Genomic DNA, 16,687 nt, shown 5'->3' on the forward strand with positions numbered 1-16,687 from the left:
CACTGTGCTTCTACTGCACAACGCAGCGTTATGGACGCAGGGAAAACACTCAGCGCCCATAACGCTGCAAACCCTGATTGTGGGCACACAACCTAAAAAGCGTCAATGGATGAATGGATGTCAAATATATATAACGTCCCACCCCCGCCTGCATATTCTAAGCTGGCACCTTTAGTACCTTTCATGTGGCACTAAAGGGTGCCTAGCTTAGTATTTATCCAATAAAAAAAAAAAAAACAATGAAAAAAATGGCGTGGGGTCCCCCCTATTTTTGATAGCCAGTCAGGGTAAAGCAGACAGCTGTAGCCTGCAAACCACAGCTGGCAGCTTCATCTTGGCTGGTGATCAATTTGAAGGGCTCCCCAGGCTTTTTTTTTTAATTTATAAATAAAGAATTAAAAAAAAAATAACGTGGGGTCCCCCCAAATTAGATCACCAGCCAAGGTGAAGCTGACAGCTGGGGTCTGGTATTCTCAGGGTGGGAAGAGCCATGGTTATTGGACTCTTCCCAGCCTAAAAATAGCAGGCCGCAGCCGCCCCAGAAGTGGCGCATCCATTAGATGCGCCAATCCTGGCGCTTCGCCCCAACTCATCCCGCGCCCTGGTGCGTTGGCAAACGGGGTAATAAATGGGGTTGATACCAGATGTGTAATGTCACCTGGCATCAAGCCCAGCAATTAGTGATGTCACGGCGTCTATCAGATACCAGACATAACTAATTGACAGTAAACAAAACCAAAAAAAATGACAAAAATTTTTATTAGAAAAAACACTCCCCAAATCATTCCCTTGTTCTCCAATTTATTAAAAAAAAATTTGAAAAAAATGGGTCCGCAGAAATCCATATGGACATCCCACGTCGCCTCTGGACCTTCTAGAATATGGGGGCACGTTCAGGGAACGTATCCCCCATTTTCTAGGAGGGCAGACCCTCCATTTGAGGAGAGTGGGTGCCAAAAATCTGCACCCACTCTCCCCGGGTCACAGCTGCAGAGTGCGAGCAGCCAGCACAGCTCCCTGAACACAGTGCTGGCTGTCAGCTGCTCTGCACATGTGACCGGCCAGCGTGCACTGTGAAGGAGGAGGGGGCCGCGGGGGATCAGCGCTGCGACCGGACAGGTAAGGGGGAATACCGGGGGAATAGGGGGTGACCGGGCAGGGCCTGGGGGGCATTTTTCTGTCGCATGTGTTATTGCACATGCGACAGAAATCATAGGAGCAGGGCGGCCGGTGCGCTACTGTGCGCGGCCATGTTGGATTTTCGGGAGGGGGGTCGGGGGTCGGGGCGGGCACTTTGGCGACACCGGGGGCTTTCCAGGACTTTGCCAGGAAGTGAGGTCAACAGGAAACCTCTTGACCTCACTTCCAGGTAAATGCCTGCGTTCTGGCGTGCCGACAAAGGCCGCGGACCGCAACAAAAAAGCAGCTCACTGCGGTGTAGCTGCGTTCTGACCCCACATCATTGATTCAATGGGGGAGAGAACGCAGCCACACCGCACAAAAGAAGTGACATGCTGCTTTTCTTTCCGCACCGATTTTTGGCATCCAAAACGCTGCGTTTAGAAACGCAGCATGTGCACTGATTTTTCGGCTTTCCCATACACTTTGCTGGGAAAGCTGAACGCATGCAATTTGCCACTGAAACGCTGCGGTTCTAAACGCAGCGTTTCCGCGGTAAAAAACGCAACGTGTGCACACAGCCTTATTGCACCAAACTCAATCTGCTCAGCTCCCCCTGCTCTATAACTTTATGCTACCTTAGAGATTAGAGATGCCTTCACACTCCGGTCTGATCGCCGTTCAGCGGTTCCGTCAGGGCTTCCACCCGAAACCTGTTTTGCGGGGAGGGGGGGCCCATTCACTACAATGGTGCAGACAATATCACAGTGTGCTCTGTCGTGCACCATTTTCAGAAGTATATGCTTTCTGGAGGCATGTACTCCCGGAACGCAGTGTCAAAGCAGCCTAAGACAGGACAGCACAAAAACTCTCACATAAATAAACCTCTGTGTGACCAGCTAGTTGGAGTTGAAGTCACTTGAGTCAGAAGACGACCGAAGTGACATTAGAAACTGGGTAAGACTGCTAACGGTAAGTAGCTTAATACAACTAAACTGTACTGCATACATATTTAGAAATGTACACTTTTTGTCTGGAAAGCTTCTTTAACCCTTTGAGTCAGGCGCCTCCTCCCTTCTTGCAATCGCCGTCCTCCTGCCCAGTCCCGTGTACATGATGCGTCCTGCGTCATTAATAGAGAGGTCTCCATTGTGCTCTTGCATACTTTCATCTGCCATGCTGAGAGCAGAGCAAAGTATTGTAATACGCAGGTGTAAGATAAGGTCAAAGGCTACCTGCACATGCACATTACAGTACTTTCATCTGCCCTCAGCGACGTTTAACTTTTATTACTCAGATCTCTAGTATAATGTATTGCAATGCACAAGCAATGCAATACATTATACCAGTCAGTGTCACACTGGCATATCTGGCACACTTGCATTAGACCATGCTCTTGGCTGAGTCTACTAGGCTACTGTACCTGGCAGACCCAGAAATCATCATCTGACCACCAGCTGCCATGACAACGCTCGGCTCCCTGTGATCACATCGAGGAGTTGCCAGAAGGGTGAAAGAAGTAGTTACTTCCTCTCACAAGCTTCTAAATGCCGCAATCGCTATTGAGCATTGCATCTAGAAAAAACTGCTGGGAATAACATCAGAGACCTGAGCCAATAAGGTGCCGATGATGTCGCCATTCAGAACTAGTGTTGTGCACCGCAATCGCTTGCAGGAATCTGGGGGTCGCAATCGCTGCAATATCACTGGCCGAACAAAAAAGTCGGTGCTGCACAAAGCCCAGAAAGTCCCAATGTTTACTTACCATTGGCACATGGGAAGAGGTTAATATGTAGAATGTCAAATAAAATGCTTGCTCACATTCCTGTTAGCCAAAGTATTTTTTTTTTTTATCCATGAAAACAGTTCAATAACTCTTTTCTGCCTTGGCCCATTTTACATATTTTTATTTTAACTTTTTTGCAATTTTGGTACCAAGAGCCATAACTTTATTTTTTTTTGTCAACATAGTTGTACGAAGGCTTTTTTTGCAAGACAAGCTGCAGCTATGTACACCACCACCAGCACTAATATGAAGTACCAAAAATGTGAAAAATTCCAAATGCCGTGAAATGCTGAAAAAATGCAATTCTGCCACTGTTTTGCCTTTACAGTGATAGGTGTTGCCATTTTATGAAGCCATTTTTTTTTTATTTTTTCATTGAAGGACCTGTGCCAGGGCAGTTTTTTTGCGTTGCGAGAGGTTTTTATAGATATCAATTTATTGTACATACATCTTGGTCACTTTTTATTGCATTTTTTAGAGAGGTGTGACTAAAAGAACGGTTCAATTTTTTTTTTGCCTTTCATCATACAGAATAATTAACTTTAGGTTTTGATAGATCGGACTCTTACAGATAAAATCGATAACAAATAGGAAAAAAATGAAAAGAAAATACCAAAAACAAAACAACAAAACACATATCCATCTCTCTTTCTATTGCACTGCAGTATATACAAAAAAAAAAAAACAAAACCCCCAAAAACAACAAAACATCCCCCTATGAACCCGAATCAACGGTTTGACTTCACAGGAGGTCTGACGGCAACCGGGGAGGGGGGGCCTTCAGCAGTACTATTGCATCATACATCAGGAAGGTGTTAAAGGGAACCTGTCACCATGTTTTTAGCTTATAAACTGCGGCGATCACCAGTGAGCTCTATATACAGCATTCTAGAATGCTGTATATAAGAGCCCAGGTCGCTCTCTAGAAAGTAAAAAACACCTTTATAATACTAGCCTAGAGGGCGGTTAGTCCAGTGGGCGTTGCTGCTCTCGGTCCTGCGCCTTCTCCATCTTGTGCGATCTTCCTCCTGCCCAGCCCTGTGTTCATGAAGCATCCTACGTCATCCACACAGAGGCTTTCATTGCGCTCCTGCACATGTGCACTTTGATCTGCCCAGCTGAGAGCAGATCAAAGTATTGTACTGCGCATGCATGAGCGGTCTTTGACCTTTCCCTGTGCCTGCGCATTACAGTACTTTGCCTTGCCTTCAGCAGAGCAGAGAGAAGTGCGCATGTGCAGGAGAACAATGGCGCCGGACCGAGAGCAGTGAAGCCCATCGGACCAGACCGCCCCCCCCAGGTGAGTATACTAAAAGGTGTTTTTTTAAGTTCCACAGAGCGACCTGGGCTCCTATATATAGTATTCTAGAATGCTGTATATAAGAGCCCACTGGTGGTGGCCACAGCTTATAAGGGAGAAAAACTGGCGACAGGTTCCCTTTAACAGCTGTTGCATTATATTTCATCAGTGATATTCAAACTATAAGATTCATATTACTAAAGCTGTGCAGAAACTCAGGAGCCATGAAAGCTACATTTTACACCTTCTGCATAGCTTTAAAGGGAACCAATCATCAGGATTTTCGTGTATAAGCTGCAGCCAGTGCAGCACTGGCGCTATCATACACAGTGTGTACATACCATCAGGGGGCAGCTCGGGTGTTTAGGCAGTGAAATTCATCTTTATAAAGTTTGAAATTTCGTGCACTTTTTGATTGACGTGTGCACCTCTCTGTTAATGTCCGGGCGGGTTATGCAGGAGTTCCCCGCCCCCCCACCAGCCTGTTCCTCCCTCTCTCCTGATGTCCGGGCGGGTTATGCACGTGTTCCCCGCCCCCCCCCCCCGCGCCGCCTGTTCCTCCCTCCCTCTGGCTGTATGTAAATATCTAATCTTCAGAAACATGGCGCCGGAGTGGGCCTTTGCGCATAGCGCTTATCTCCGGCGCCATGTTTCTGAACCCCTATCACACAGCTTGGTGTTAGAGGGCGGCGCATGCGCCCTCGCTCCTTCAGATCCCGTTGTGACCGCAGGAGCGAGCGCGATCACAACAGGACTGCAGAACAGGTGATCGGAGGACGCGATTACCTGCTGCTCCTGTATCGTGCCGCCCCAGGACACCGGGCCAACACACCAGCCGGTGGGACATCGCTGTGGCGCCACCCTCTCAGACACCAAGTTGTGTAATGCGGGGGCTTCAGAAACATGGCGCCGGAGATAAGCGCTATGCGCAGAGGCCAACTCCGGCGCCATGTTTCTGAAGATTAGATATTTACATACAGCCAGAGGGAGGGAGGGAGGAACAGGCGGCGCGGGGGGGCGGGGAACACGTGCATAACCCGCCCGGACATCAGGAGAGAGGGAGGAACAGGCTGGTGGGGGGGCGGGGAACTCCTGCATAACCCGCCCGGACATTATCTGCAGAGGTGCACACGTCAATCAAAAAGTGCACGAAATTTCAAACTTTATAAAGATGAATTTCACTGCCTAAACACCCGAGCTGCCCCCTGATGGTATGTACACACTGTGCATGATAGTGCCAGCACTGCACTGGCTGCAGCTTATACATGAAAATCCTGATGATTGGTTCCCTTTAACAGTCCAAAAATACTGAAGGTTTATTTCTCAGGAAAAAAACAACAAAACACACCTATAAAAAAATGAAGCATGGGCATGTTGAGTCTCATTCTTTGTGAACTATAGCCTAGGATAAATGAATCAATAAACCAGAATATGTATTTTTGGATAACATGAATAAATAAATAAACAAATAAATATATTTGCTCTATTACATCAATTTAATGTCCTAAATTAAAAGTCTAAACCAACGATCTGAAAGATTATTCTATGAAAGTGTGCAAGAGTGGACAAACAGGTCTTGGTTCGTGCCCAATAAACACAGCTATAGTATAGAAGAAATTCATACAGCATTACCATTTTTGTATAGAGTGCTCGAATGGAAGGGCTGGAAACCAGTAATTCTGAAATTTCCGCTTTCCTTTCCTCTGAGTCCCAGGACATCAACCATTCATCAAACTGTACCAGGGGACCTGTTAGTAAGACATGTTAAACTAATAATAATCTTTATATAGCACCAACATATTCTGCAGTGCTTTACAATTCAGAGGTTCATATACAGTGATATGCAACATTTATAAAAAATACAATAATTAAAGCAAAAATAATGACAACCCTGCTCATAAGAGCATACAATCTACAATGTGGTGGGGGTGACAAAGTACAGGTGCTATTTACAATGATGGTCCAGCCATCTTGAAGAAATGGGGAAATACATAAAGGCTGTATGAGCTAGTCACCAGCCAACCTTCAGAGTGGTTGTGGGTGTGTGGTGGAGATTGATGGAGAATTGGATTATGAGAAAGAGTGAAAGGGCGGTATAGGGCTTCAATTAGGGAACAAGCAAGGCATCCCCCACCCAAAAAAAAAATAAAAATTGCTGCTGATACACAGCCCTGAATTAGTAATGGTTAGTATGAGCCCTTTCCCCCCATTACTAATTGTGTAAGTAGAAAGAGATAAAACAGAAAACACAGATAAAAATCCTTTATTAAAAAACAATAAAACAATTTAAATTACACCTAAAAGACCCCTGAAGGTCCAACGTAATCCACAACACAACGCCCCAGGACAATCCTGGCTCTGCTACATCCTTAGGTCGCAGAGCATGGTCACAGTAGAAAACGATCACTGCGGCGTGTGGGACACACTAATGGAGCAGCTGTGAGAGCAATGACATCAGTGAATTCACCTGAGGTCACAGCTGGGTTTTTTTCCCCAAATTTGGTGCGAAAATGTCTACACCAGATTTCTGCACCAAATTTGCATCTCCTTGCAGAAAACCAAAACCTTTTTGTGTGTCTTTTTGCCAAAAGATGAAGATTTAGTGGTGAAATTTATACACGAAATTCCTGCACCAAATCTGCATCTCGTGGCAAAAAAAAAGGGAATTTTGTTTACTTACCGTAAATTCCTTTTCTTCTAGCTCCTATTGGGAGACCCAGACAATTGGGTGTATAGCTTCTGCCTCTGGAGGCCACACAAAGTATTACACTTTTAAAAAAGTGTAACCCCTCCCCTCTGCCTATACACCCTCCCGTGGATCACGGGCTCCTCAGTTTGGTGCAAAAGCAGGAAGGAGAAAACTTATAAATTGGTCTAGGGTAAATTCAATCCGAAGGATGTTCGGAGAACTGAAGACCATAAACCCAAAGAACAAATCAACATCAACAACATGTGTACACAAAAGAACAACTAACCCGAAGGGCACAGGGGCGGGTGCTGGGTCTCCCAATAGGAGCTAGAAGAAAAGGAATTTACGGTAAGTAAACAAAATTCCCTTTTTCTTTGTCGCTCCATTGGGAAACCCAGACAATTGGGACGTCCAAGAGCAGTCCCTGGGTGGGTAAAGCAATACCTCAATAAAAAAAAGAGCCGAAAAACGGCCCCCTCTTACAGATTGGCAACCGCCGCCTGGAGGACTCGCCTACCTAGACTGGCGTCTGCCGAAGCATAGGTATGCACTTGATAGTGCTTCGTGAAAGTGTGCAGACTAGACCACGTAGCTGCCTGACACACCTGCTGAGCCGTCGCCCGGTGCCGCAATGCCCAGGACGCACCTACGGCTCTGGTAGAATGGGCTTTCAACCCTGAAGGGAGCGGAAGCCCAGAAGTACGGTAGGCCTCGAGAATCGGTTCCTTGATCCACCGAGCCAAGGTTGACTTGGAGGCCTGAGATCCCTTACGCTGGCCAGCGACAAGGACAAAGAGCGCGTCTGAACGGCGCAGGGGCGCCGTGAGAGACACGTAGACCCGGAGTGCTCTCACTAGATCCAAAGAGTGCAAATCCTTTTCACACTGGTGAATTGGATTAGGGCAAAAGGAAGGCAAGGAGATATCCTGATTTAGATGAAAAGGGGATACCACCTTAGGGAGAAATTCCGGGACCGGACGCAGAACCACCTTATCCTGGCGAAAAACCAGGAAGGGAGCTTTGCATGACAGCGCTGCAAGCTCAGACACTCTGCGAAGTGATGTGACTGCCACCAGGAAGGCCACCTTCTGAGAAAGACGGGAGAGAGAGACATCCCGCAGCGGCTCAAAAGGCGGCTTTTGAAGAGCCGTCAGGACCTTGTTAAGATCCCAAGGTTCCAACGGACGTTTGTAAGGTGGAACCATGTGGCAAACCCCCTGCAGGAACGTGCAGACCTGCGGAAGCCTGGCTAGACGCGTTTGAAAAAACACGGAGAGCGCCAACACTTGGCCCTTGAGAGAGCCGAGGGACAAACCCTTGTCCATTCCAGATTGTAGGAATGAAAGAAATGTGGGTAATGCAAACGGCCATGGAGGAAAACCGTTATCAGAGCACCAGGATAAGAAGATTTGCCAAGTCCTGTGATAGATCTTGGCGGACGTTGGTTTCCTGGCTTGTCTCATGGTGGCAATGACATCCTGAGATAACCCTGAAGACGCTAGGAGCCAGGACTCAATGGCCACGCAGTCAGGTTGAGGGCCACAGAATTCAGATGGAAAAACGGGCCTTGTGACAGCAAGTCTGGGCGGTCTGGAAGTGCCCACGGTTGACCCACCGTGAGATGCCACAGATCCGGATACCACGACCGCCTCGGCCAGTCTGGAGCGACGAGAATGGCGCGACGGCATTCGGACCGGATCTTGCGTAGTACCCTGGGCAGCATCGCCAGAGGGGGAAACACATATGGCAGTCGAAACTGCGACCAATCCTGGACCAAAGCGTCCGCTGCCAGAGCTCTGTGATTCTGAGACCGTGCCATGAAGGCCGGGACCTTGTTGTTGTGTCGTGACGCCATGAGATCGACGTCCGGCATTCCCCAGCGGCGACAGATCTCTCGAAACACGTCTGGGTGAAGAGACCATTCCCCCGCGTGAATGCCCTGACGACTAAGAAAATCTGCTTCCCAGTTTTCTACGCCCGGGATGTGAACTGCGGAGATGGTGGAGTCTGTGTCTTCCACCCACTGCAGAATCCGCCGGACTTCCTGGAAGGCTTGACGACTGCGAGTGCCGCCTTGGTGGTTGATGTAGGCGACGGCAGTGGCGTTGTCCGACTGGATTCAGATCTGCCTGCCCTCCAGCCACCGATGGAAAGCCAATAGGGCTAGATATACTGCCCTTGTTGAGGAGAGCCATAAGATTAAATACTTAATTAACCTCTTGACAAGGGATTGTGGGAAATGTCGATTTGCCTTACATAATTCAGGGTTCAGATCATATACATGACACAGATATAAAGATGGCTGCTATTGCCTGTTTCTCCACACCTTGCCTGGAATGCAAGGAATGTCCAGATGAAAGAAGACCACCATATAAGGGAAGACAGACCAAACCATCAGCATGGATGCACCAGATGACGTCCCTCCAATCATCATGGTTTCATCCACTGAAGTCAGACCCGCCCATCAACAGCAACACGGATGTCCCCATTGGCTAGCTCATGAACTGTCCCACTAAATGTGCATATCTGAACTTGTGTACGCCCCTAGCCTATATCAAGAGGACGCATGCTCTTCTCTGTCTGTTTTTGGTGCCATTTTCTTTGGTGCCATTTTTTTATTGTGACCAAGAAGAGATTACACATCCGACTGTGTCTGGTGTGGATTCTTTTATGCATGCACTTGGCCCATATCAATTCGGCCAGGCAGTAGGCAACTAGTGATCTCTGGTTAAGAGTTCACCTTAACATTATTGGTGCCCAACGTGGGGCCAATAGACGTAGACACCTGAAATCCTGATGAACCGGCAACTGGAATGGCATGACGTGCTGGACACCCCAGGAAACTGATCACTTCCGAACGAGAGTACGGTAGGTCTGCTGATTTTTCATAATCTGTAGTCTTCCCGTGGTCTCGGTGGGGTGTGTGGCACTGATTGCCTGACTGTGTCCGGTTTGTTGGGGTATCTGTTGACGGGCAGACGGGTCTCACGGCTATTGGCCATATTAATCTCGGAAGAACCGTCACATTCAGTTGCCTGCTGCCTGTTGTGTGTATTTGTGAAGAGGGGAAATTAAGAGAGCATGTGGGTTTGTGAGTTCTGTTAGTTGTCGCCTGTGATATGGTTTGTGGTTCTAGTGGAGACTTAAGTAGTTAATACGGTTTGGTACAAGACCTAGAGATATAGCGCAGGTTTTAATTGGTCAGGTTAGGCACGTGTTTTTCACGGGCTCTCAAATTTGTTGATATGGTAAAGGATTTTGTCTGTGGTATAGTATACGGTTGTCGCCTGTGGTACAGTTTATGGCTCTGTGAGGAAATACGTGGGACTGCTGGTACGTGGTAATCTTGGGGCCTAGCGCAGTTTAGCGTGGAATGGCTGGTACGGATACCATTGGGGCATAGCGTTTAAGTTGCGCATTGTGGCTGGTACGTGGTAGTCTTGGGGCCTAACGCTGGACGTGAAATGGCTGGTACGGATACCATTGGGGCTTAGCGCAAGCTTGGGTGATATAATTGGTATGAGGTGTCTTGGGGTCTAGAAAAAGCGCTGGACGTGAATCGGCTGGTACGGGCACCTTGTAGCCAGGGGTGACACCATTGGTGTCTTGATGAATTACGGACCATGTAGAAACTGGGCAGGGACACCGTGACGAGGCGCCTGCTGCAGACTTAACAAAACTTTACTTAGTGCTCAAGTTGTGTGTCAGTTGTGAGTCATCTCCTCCTGTGTTTGTTTGTTGGTTTTGTTGGTGTTTTTTATCTTGAGAGAAAGATGGAGAAATTGGTGAAGTTGCGTCTAGTTGTGCTGGAAAAATCCGGATGAGAGTGGATTTTGTTGGGATGGGGGGACTCTAGGCTGCAATCCTGTGATAAACCATGTGCTATTTTTGGTTGCAGCCATTTTAGGTCAGATTTTAAAATGGTGGACGAAGCACATGGCTGAGGCATGCATGGTTTAAAATGGTGAATGAAGCACATGGTGGCCGAGGCATGCATGGTTTAAACAAAGAAAAGGCGGGGGATGTGTGAAGAAGACCATGTGCTCTGTAAATGTTTGAGCAATGGATTGGATGGAGTACTATATACTTAGCCAGAAAAATAAGTGTTTTTATCTATAATTAGACTTAGATCGTGGACACGTGTGTGTTTGTGTATATATATATATATATATATATATATATATATATATATATATATATATATATATATATATATATATATATATGTACAGACTACAGAAAATAGGAGAGAGAGAGTTGGAGCAGATGTGAGGTCCTTTTTCCCTGCCACATGCCAAAATGGTGGATGAAGGCCACATGGTGGCCGAGGCATGTTTGAGACAAAGAAAGGAAGTTAGTGGGGGGGGAGGTGTGAGAAAAGCCATGTGCTATTCTGGCAGTGGCCATTTTGTTAGTAAATCTGTGTAAAGTTGACAAAACTGCTCCCACCAAATAACATATGAAGTGTTAGTAAATGTTTATAGCACTAAAAGATGGAACATTGAATGATTGGGTAGTTGTGGAAAGAAGGGAATTTTGTTTACTTACCGTAAATTCCTTTTCTTCTAGCTCCAATTGGGAGACCCAGACAATTGGGTGTATAGGCTATGCCTCCGGAGGCCGCACAAAGTATTACACTTAAAAGTGTTAAGCCCCTCCCCTTCTGCCTATACACCCCCGTGCTCCCACGGGCTCCTCAGTTTTGGTGCAAAAGCAAGAAGGAGGGAAAAAGAATTATAAACTGGTTTAAAGTAACTTCAATCCGAAGGAATATCGGAGAACTGAAACCATTCAACATGAACAACATGTGTACACAAAAAAACAGGGGCGGGCGCTGGGTCTCCCAATTGGAGCTAGAAGAAAAGGAATTTACGGTAAGTAAACAAAATTCCCTTCTTCTTTGTCGCTCCATTGGGAGACCCAGACAATTGGGACGTCCAAAAGCAGTCCCTGGGTGGGTAAAATAATACCTCGTAAGAGAGCCGTAAAACGGCCTCTTCCTACAGGTGGGCAACCGCCGCCTGAAGGACTCGTCTACCTAGGCTGGCATCCGCCGAAGCATAGGTATGCACCTGATAGTGTTTCGTGAAAGTGTGCAGGCTCGACCAGGTAGCCGCCTGACACACCTGCTGAGCCGTAGCCTGGTGCCTCAAAGCCCAGGACGCGCCCACGGCTCTGGTAGAATGGGCCTTCAGCCCTGAGGGAACCGGAAGCCCAGCCGAACGGTAGGCTTCGAGAATTGGCTCCTTGATCCACCGAGCCAAGGTTGATTTGGAAGCCTGTGACCCTTTACGCTGGCCAGCGACAAGGACAAAGAGTGCATCCGAGCGGCACAGGGGCGCCGTACGAGAAATGTAGAGTCTGAGTGCTCTCACCAGATCTAACAAGTGCAAATCCTTTTCACATTGGTGAACTGGATGAGGACAAAAAGAAGGTAAGGAGATATCCTGATTGAGATGAAAGGGGGATACCACCTTAGGGAGAAATTCCGGAACCGGACGCAGAACCACCTTGTCCTGGTGAAAAACCAGGAAAGGGGCTTTGCATGACAGCGCTGCTAGCTCAGACACTCTCCGAAGTGAAGTGACTGCTACTAGAAAAACCACTTTCTGCGAAAGGCGTGAGAGAGAAATATCTCTCATTGGCTCGAATGGTGGTTTCTGAAGAACCAGCAGCACCCTGTTCAGATCCCAGGGTTCTAACGGCCGCTTGTAAGGAGGAACGATGTGACAAACCCCCTGCAGGAACGTGCGTACCTGTGGAAGTCTGGCTAGGCGCTTCTGGAAAAACACAGAGAGCGCTGAGACTTGTCCCTTAAGGGAGCCGAGCGACAAACCCTTTTCCAGTCCAGATTGAAGGAAGGACAGAAAAGTGGGCAAGGCAAAAGGCCAGGGAGAAAAACCCTGAGCAGAGCACCACGACAGGAAAATTTTCCACGTCCTGTGGTAGATCTTGGCGGACGTTGGTTTCCTAGCCTGTCTCATAGTGGCAATGACGTCTTGAGATAACCCTGAAGACGCTAGGATCCAGGACTCAATGGCCACACAGTCAGGTTGAGGGCCGCAGAATTCAGATGGAAAAACGGCCCTTGAGATAGCAAGTCTGGTCGGTCTGGTAGTGCCCACGGTTGGCCGACCGTGAGATGCCACAGATCCGGGTACCACGACCGCCTCGGCCAGTCTGGAGCGACGAGGATGACGCGGCGGCAGTCGGCCCTGATCTTGCGTAACCCTCTGGGCAACAGTGCCAGCGGAGGAAACACATAAGGGAGCTGAAACTGCGACCAATCCTGAACTAAGGCGTCTGCCGCCAGAGCTCTGGGATCTTGAGACCGTGCCATGAACGTCGGTACCTTGTTGTTGTGCCGGGACGCCATGAGGTCGACGTCCGGCACCCCCCAGCGGCAACAGATCTCCTGAAACACGTCCGGGTGAAGGGACCATTCCCCTGCGTCCATGCCCTGGCGACTGAGATAATCTGCTTCCCAGTTTTCCACGCCTGGAATGTGAACTGCAGAGATGGTGGAGGCCGTGGCTTCCACCCACATCAAAATCCGCCGGACTTCCTGGAAGGCTTGCCGACTGCGTGTGCCGCCTTGGTGGTTGATGTATGCCACCGCTGTGGAATTGTCCGACTGAATTCTGATCTGCTTGCCTTCCAGCCACTGCTGGAACGCTTTCAGGGCAAGATACACTGCCCGTATTTCCAGAACATTGATCTGAAGCGAGGACTCTTGCTGGGTCCACGTACCCTGAGCCCTGTGGTGGAGAAAAACCGCTCTCCACCCTGACAGACTCGCGTCCGTCGTGACCACCTCCCAGGATGGGGGTAGGAAGGATTTCCCCTTCGATAATGAAGTGGGAAGAAGCCACCACCGAAGGGAAGCTTTGGTCGCCTGAGAGAGGGAGACGTTCCTGTCGAGGGACGTCGACTTCCTGTCCCATTTGCGTAGGATGTCCCATTGAAGAGGACGCAGGTGAAACTGCGCGAAAGGGACTGCCTCCATTGCTGCCACCATCTTCCCCAGGAAGTGCATGAGGCGCCTCAAGGGGTGTGACTGGCCTTGAAGGAGAGATTGTACCCCTGTCTGTAGTGACCGCTGCTTGATCAGCGGAAGCTTCACTATCGCTGAGAGGGTATGAAACTCCATGTTCAGAGAAGTGGGATAGATAGCAATGGAAATTCCTTTCCTAATCCAGCAACAACGTCCAAAAAGCGTAATAATTTTTTTTTCCTTTTTTTTAAAAACTCATTTTATTAGAAAAAAAATGTTAAAACTAACATGCGTTAGAGGGACATCCAAGATTAAAAGGCAACGTCTTACGCGTTTCAGGCCAGTGTGGCCCTTAGTCATAGACTTATGTTAACAGAATGAAACACATAATAAATAGAGGAAAAAGAAAAAAAAAAAAAAAAAAAAAAAAAAACACACCACCTTTGGGCGTACCAAATCCGGTCAAAGGTACACAGGTTCACTTGATTAGATTGACATGCATAGTAACATTGTAGTTAGTAAACTGACAGCAACAATTTAACCCCTTATTAAAGGTACAACAATATTGTTATTGCTAGACTCAAATCAATTTTCATCATTATAAGGCAAATATACTCAAAAAATTTTTGCGATCAAAAAATTATTGCAAAAAAAAAAAAAAAAAAAGAGCCCAAAACATTATGACCACAAAACATGCCTATATATAATCCATACATCACAACATTTAATATATATACATCAAATCACTTCTGATGTTCATACCTGTTGGCATGCAGGTGTTATAAGCCAATATCCACTTTGCTTCCCTATCCCGCAGCATGTGAATACGGTCACCGCCTCTTCTGGGAGAAAAAACCTGTTCTATTATGTTCACTCTGAGAGAACTGGTGTCCCCATTATGGTTATATAAAAAATGCTGTGATGCTCCCGATAGGTTTCTAGAGGTCGGATTTGAAATGTCATATAAATGTTCCCCAATGCGTTTTCTTAAGGCGCGGATTGTAGAGCCAACATATTGTATACAGCACTTCTCGCATGTTATCAAATAAACACAGTGGTCTGAACCACAGTTCACAAAGGAGTTAATTTTATAACGTTTTGGATACAGGTTGTCGATTTGTCTCTAGACGTGCCCCTACCATAGGCAGTCTCATTTCGCCTAGCGACGCATATCTGGTGAAATCTGCACCCAGCACTGTAAAAAATTGGCTTCCCACATGCGGTTCTTTTAGGTGCGGCAAGAAGCAATGTGGAACGTGTTCACACATGTATAATACTAAAGAAAGTGTGAGTTCCAGTACTGGAAAACGTTATAAAATTAACTCCTTTGTGAACTGTGGTTCAGACCACTGTGTTTATTTGATAACATGCGAGAAGTGCTGTATACAATATGTTGGCTCTACAATCCGCGCCTTAAGAAAACGCATTGGGGAACATTTATATGACATTTCAAATCCGACCTCTAGAAACCTATCGGGAGCATCACAGCATTTTTTATATAACCATAATGGGGACACCAGTTCTCTCAGAGTGAACATAATAGAACAGGTTTTTTCTCCCAGAAGAGGCGGTGACCGTATTCACATGCTGCGGGATAGGGAAGCAAAGTGGATATTGGCTTATAACACCTGCATGCCAACAGGTATGAACATCAGAAGTGATTTGATGTATATATATTAAATGTTGTGATGTATGGATTATATATAGGCATGTTTTGTGGTCATAATGTTTTGGGCTCTTTTTTTTTTTTTTTTTTGCAATAATTTTTTGATCGCAAAAATTTTTTGAGTATATTTGCCTTATAATGATGAAAATTGATTTGAGTCTAGCAATAACAATATTGTTGTACCTTTAATAAGGGGTTAAATTGTTGCTGTCAGTTTACTAACTACAATGTTACTATGCATGTCAATCTAATCAAGTGAACCTGTGTACCTTTGACCGGATTTGGTACGCCCAAAGGTGGTGTGTTTTTTTTTTTTTCTTTTTCCTCTATTTATTATGTGTTTCATTCTGTTAACATAAGTCTATGACTAAGGGCCACACTGGCCTGAAACGCGTAAGACGTTGCCTTTTAATCTTGGATGTCCCTCTAACGCATGTTAGTTTTAACATTTTTTTCTAATAAAATGAGTTTTTAAAAAAAAGGAAAAAAAAATTATTACGCTTTTTGGACGTTGTTGCTGGATTAGGAAAGGAATTTCCATTGCTATCTATCCCACTTCTCTGAACACGGAGTTCATGTCCTTGCACCGTCCTGAAGTCTGGAGCCAGATGGAATAATCATGTGGGTGAGCGGAAAAAAAAAAAAAAAAAAAAAAAAACTTTTTCTACTAATGAAACTCCATGCCAAGGTATGTGAGCGATTGGGCCGGTGTCAGATTTGACTTTGGAAAATTGATGATCCACCCGAAACTCTGGAGAGTCTCCAGGGTAGCGTCGAGGCTGTGTTGGCATGCCTCTTGAGAGGGTGCCTTGATCAGGAGATCGTCCAAGTAAGGGATCACCGAGTGACCCTGAGAGTGGAGGACCGCTACTACAGTATCCATAACCTTGGTGAAAACCCGTGGGGCTGTTGCCAGGCCGAACGGCAGTGCCACGAACTGCAGGTGTTCGTTTTCTATGGCGAAGCACAAGAAGCGCTGGTGCTCTGGAGCAATCGGTACGTGGAGATATGCATCTTTGATATCGATCAATGCAAGGAAATCTCCTTGGGACATTGAGGCGATGACGGAGCGGAGGGATTCCATCCGGAACCGCCTGGTCTTTACGTGTTTGTTGAGAAGTTTCAGGTCCAGG

General features: G+C 46.9%; 1 protein-coding gene across 6 annotated transcripts in view; it reads right to left on the reverse strand.

Annotated features, from left to right (window-relative positions):
* BSDC1 (BSD domain containing 1) overlaps positions 1–16,687 on the reverse strand; it is a 70,504-nt gene that overhangs the window by 27,368 nt on the left and 26,449 nt on the right. For all 6 annotated transcript variants that reach the window (XM_075336162.1, XM_075336158.1, XM_075336157.1 and 3 more), the window contains exon 6: positions 5,838–5,953. In XM_075336162.1, coding sequence (XP_075192277.1) covers positions 5,838–5,953 — 116 coding nt within the window. The remainder of the gene's footprint in view (positions 1–5,837; positions 5,954–16,687) is intronic.

The sequence above is a fragment of the Anomaloglossus baeobatrachus genome, chromosome 2, assembly GCF_048569485.1.
Source record: "Anomaloglossus baeobatrachus isolate aAnoBae1 chromosome 2, aAnoBae1.hap1, whole genome shotgun sequence".
In the NCBI taxonomy this organism is placed as follows: Eukaryota; Metazoa; Chordata; class Amphibia; order Anura; family Aromobatidae; genus Anomaloglossus; species Anomaloglossus baeobatrachus.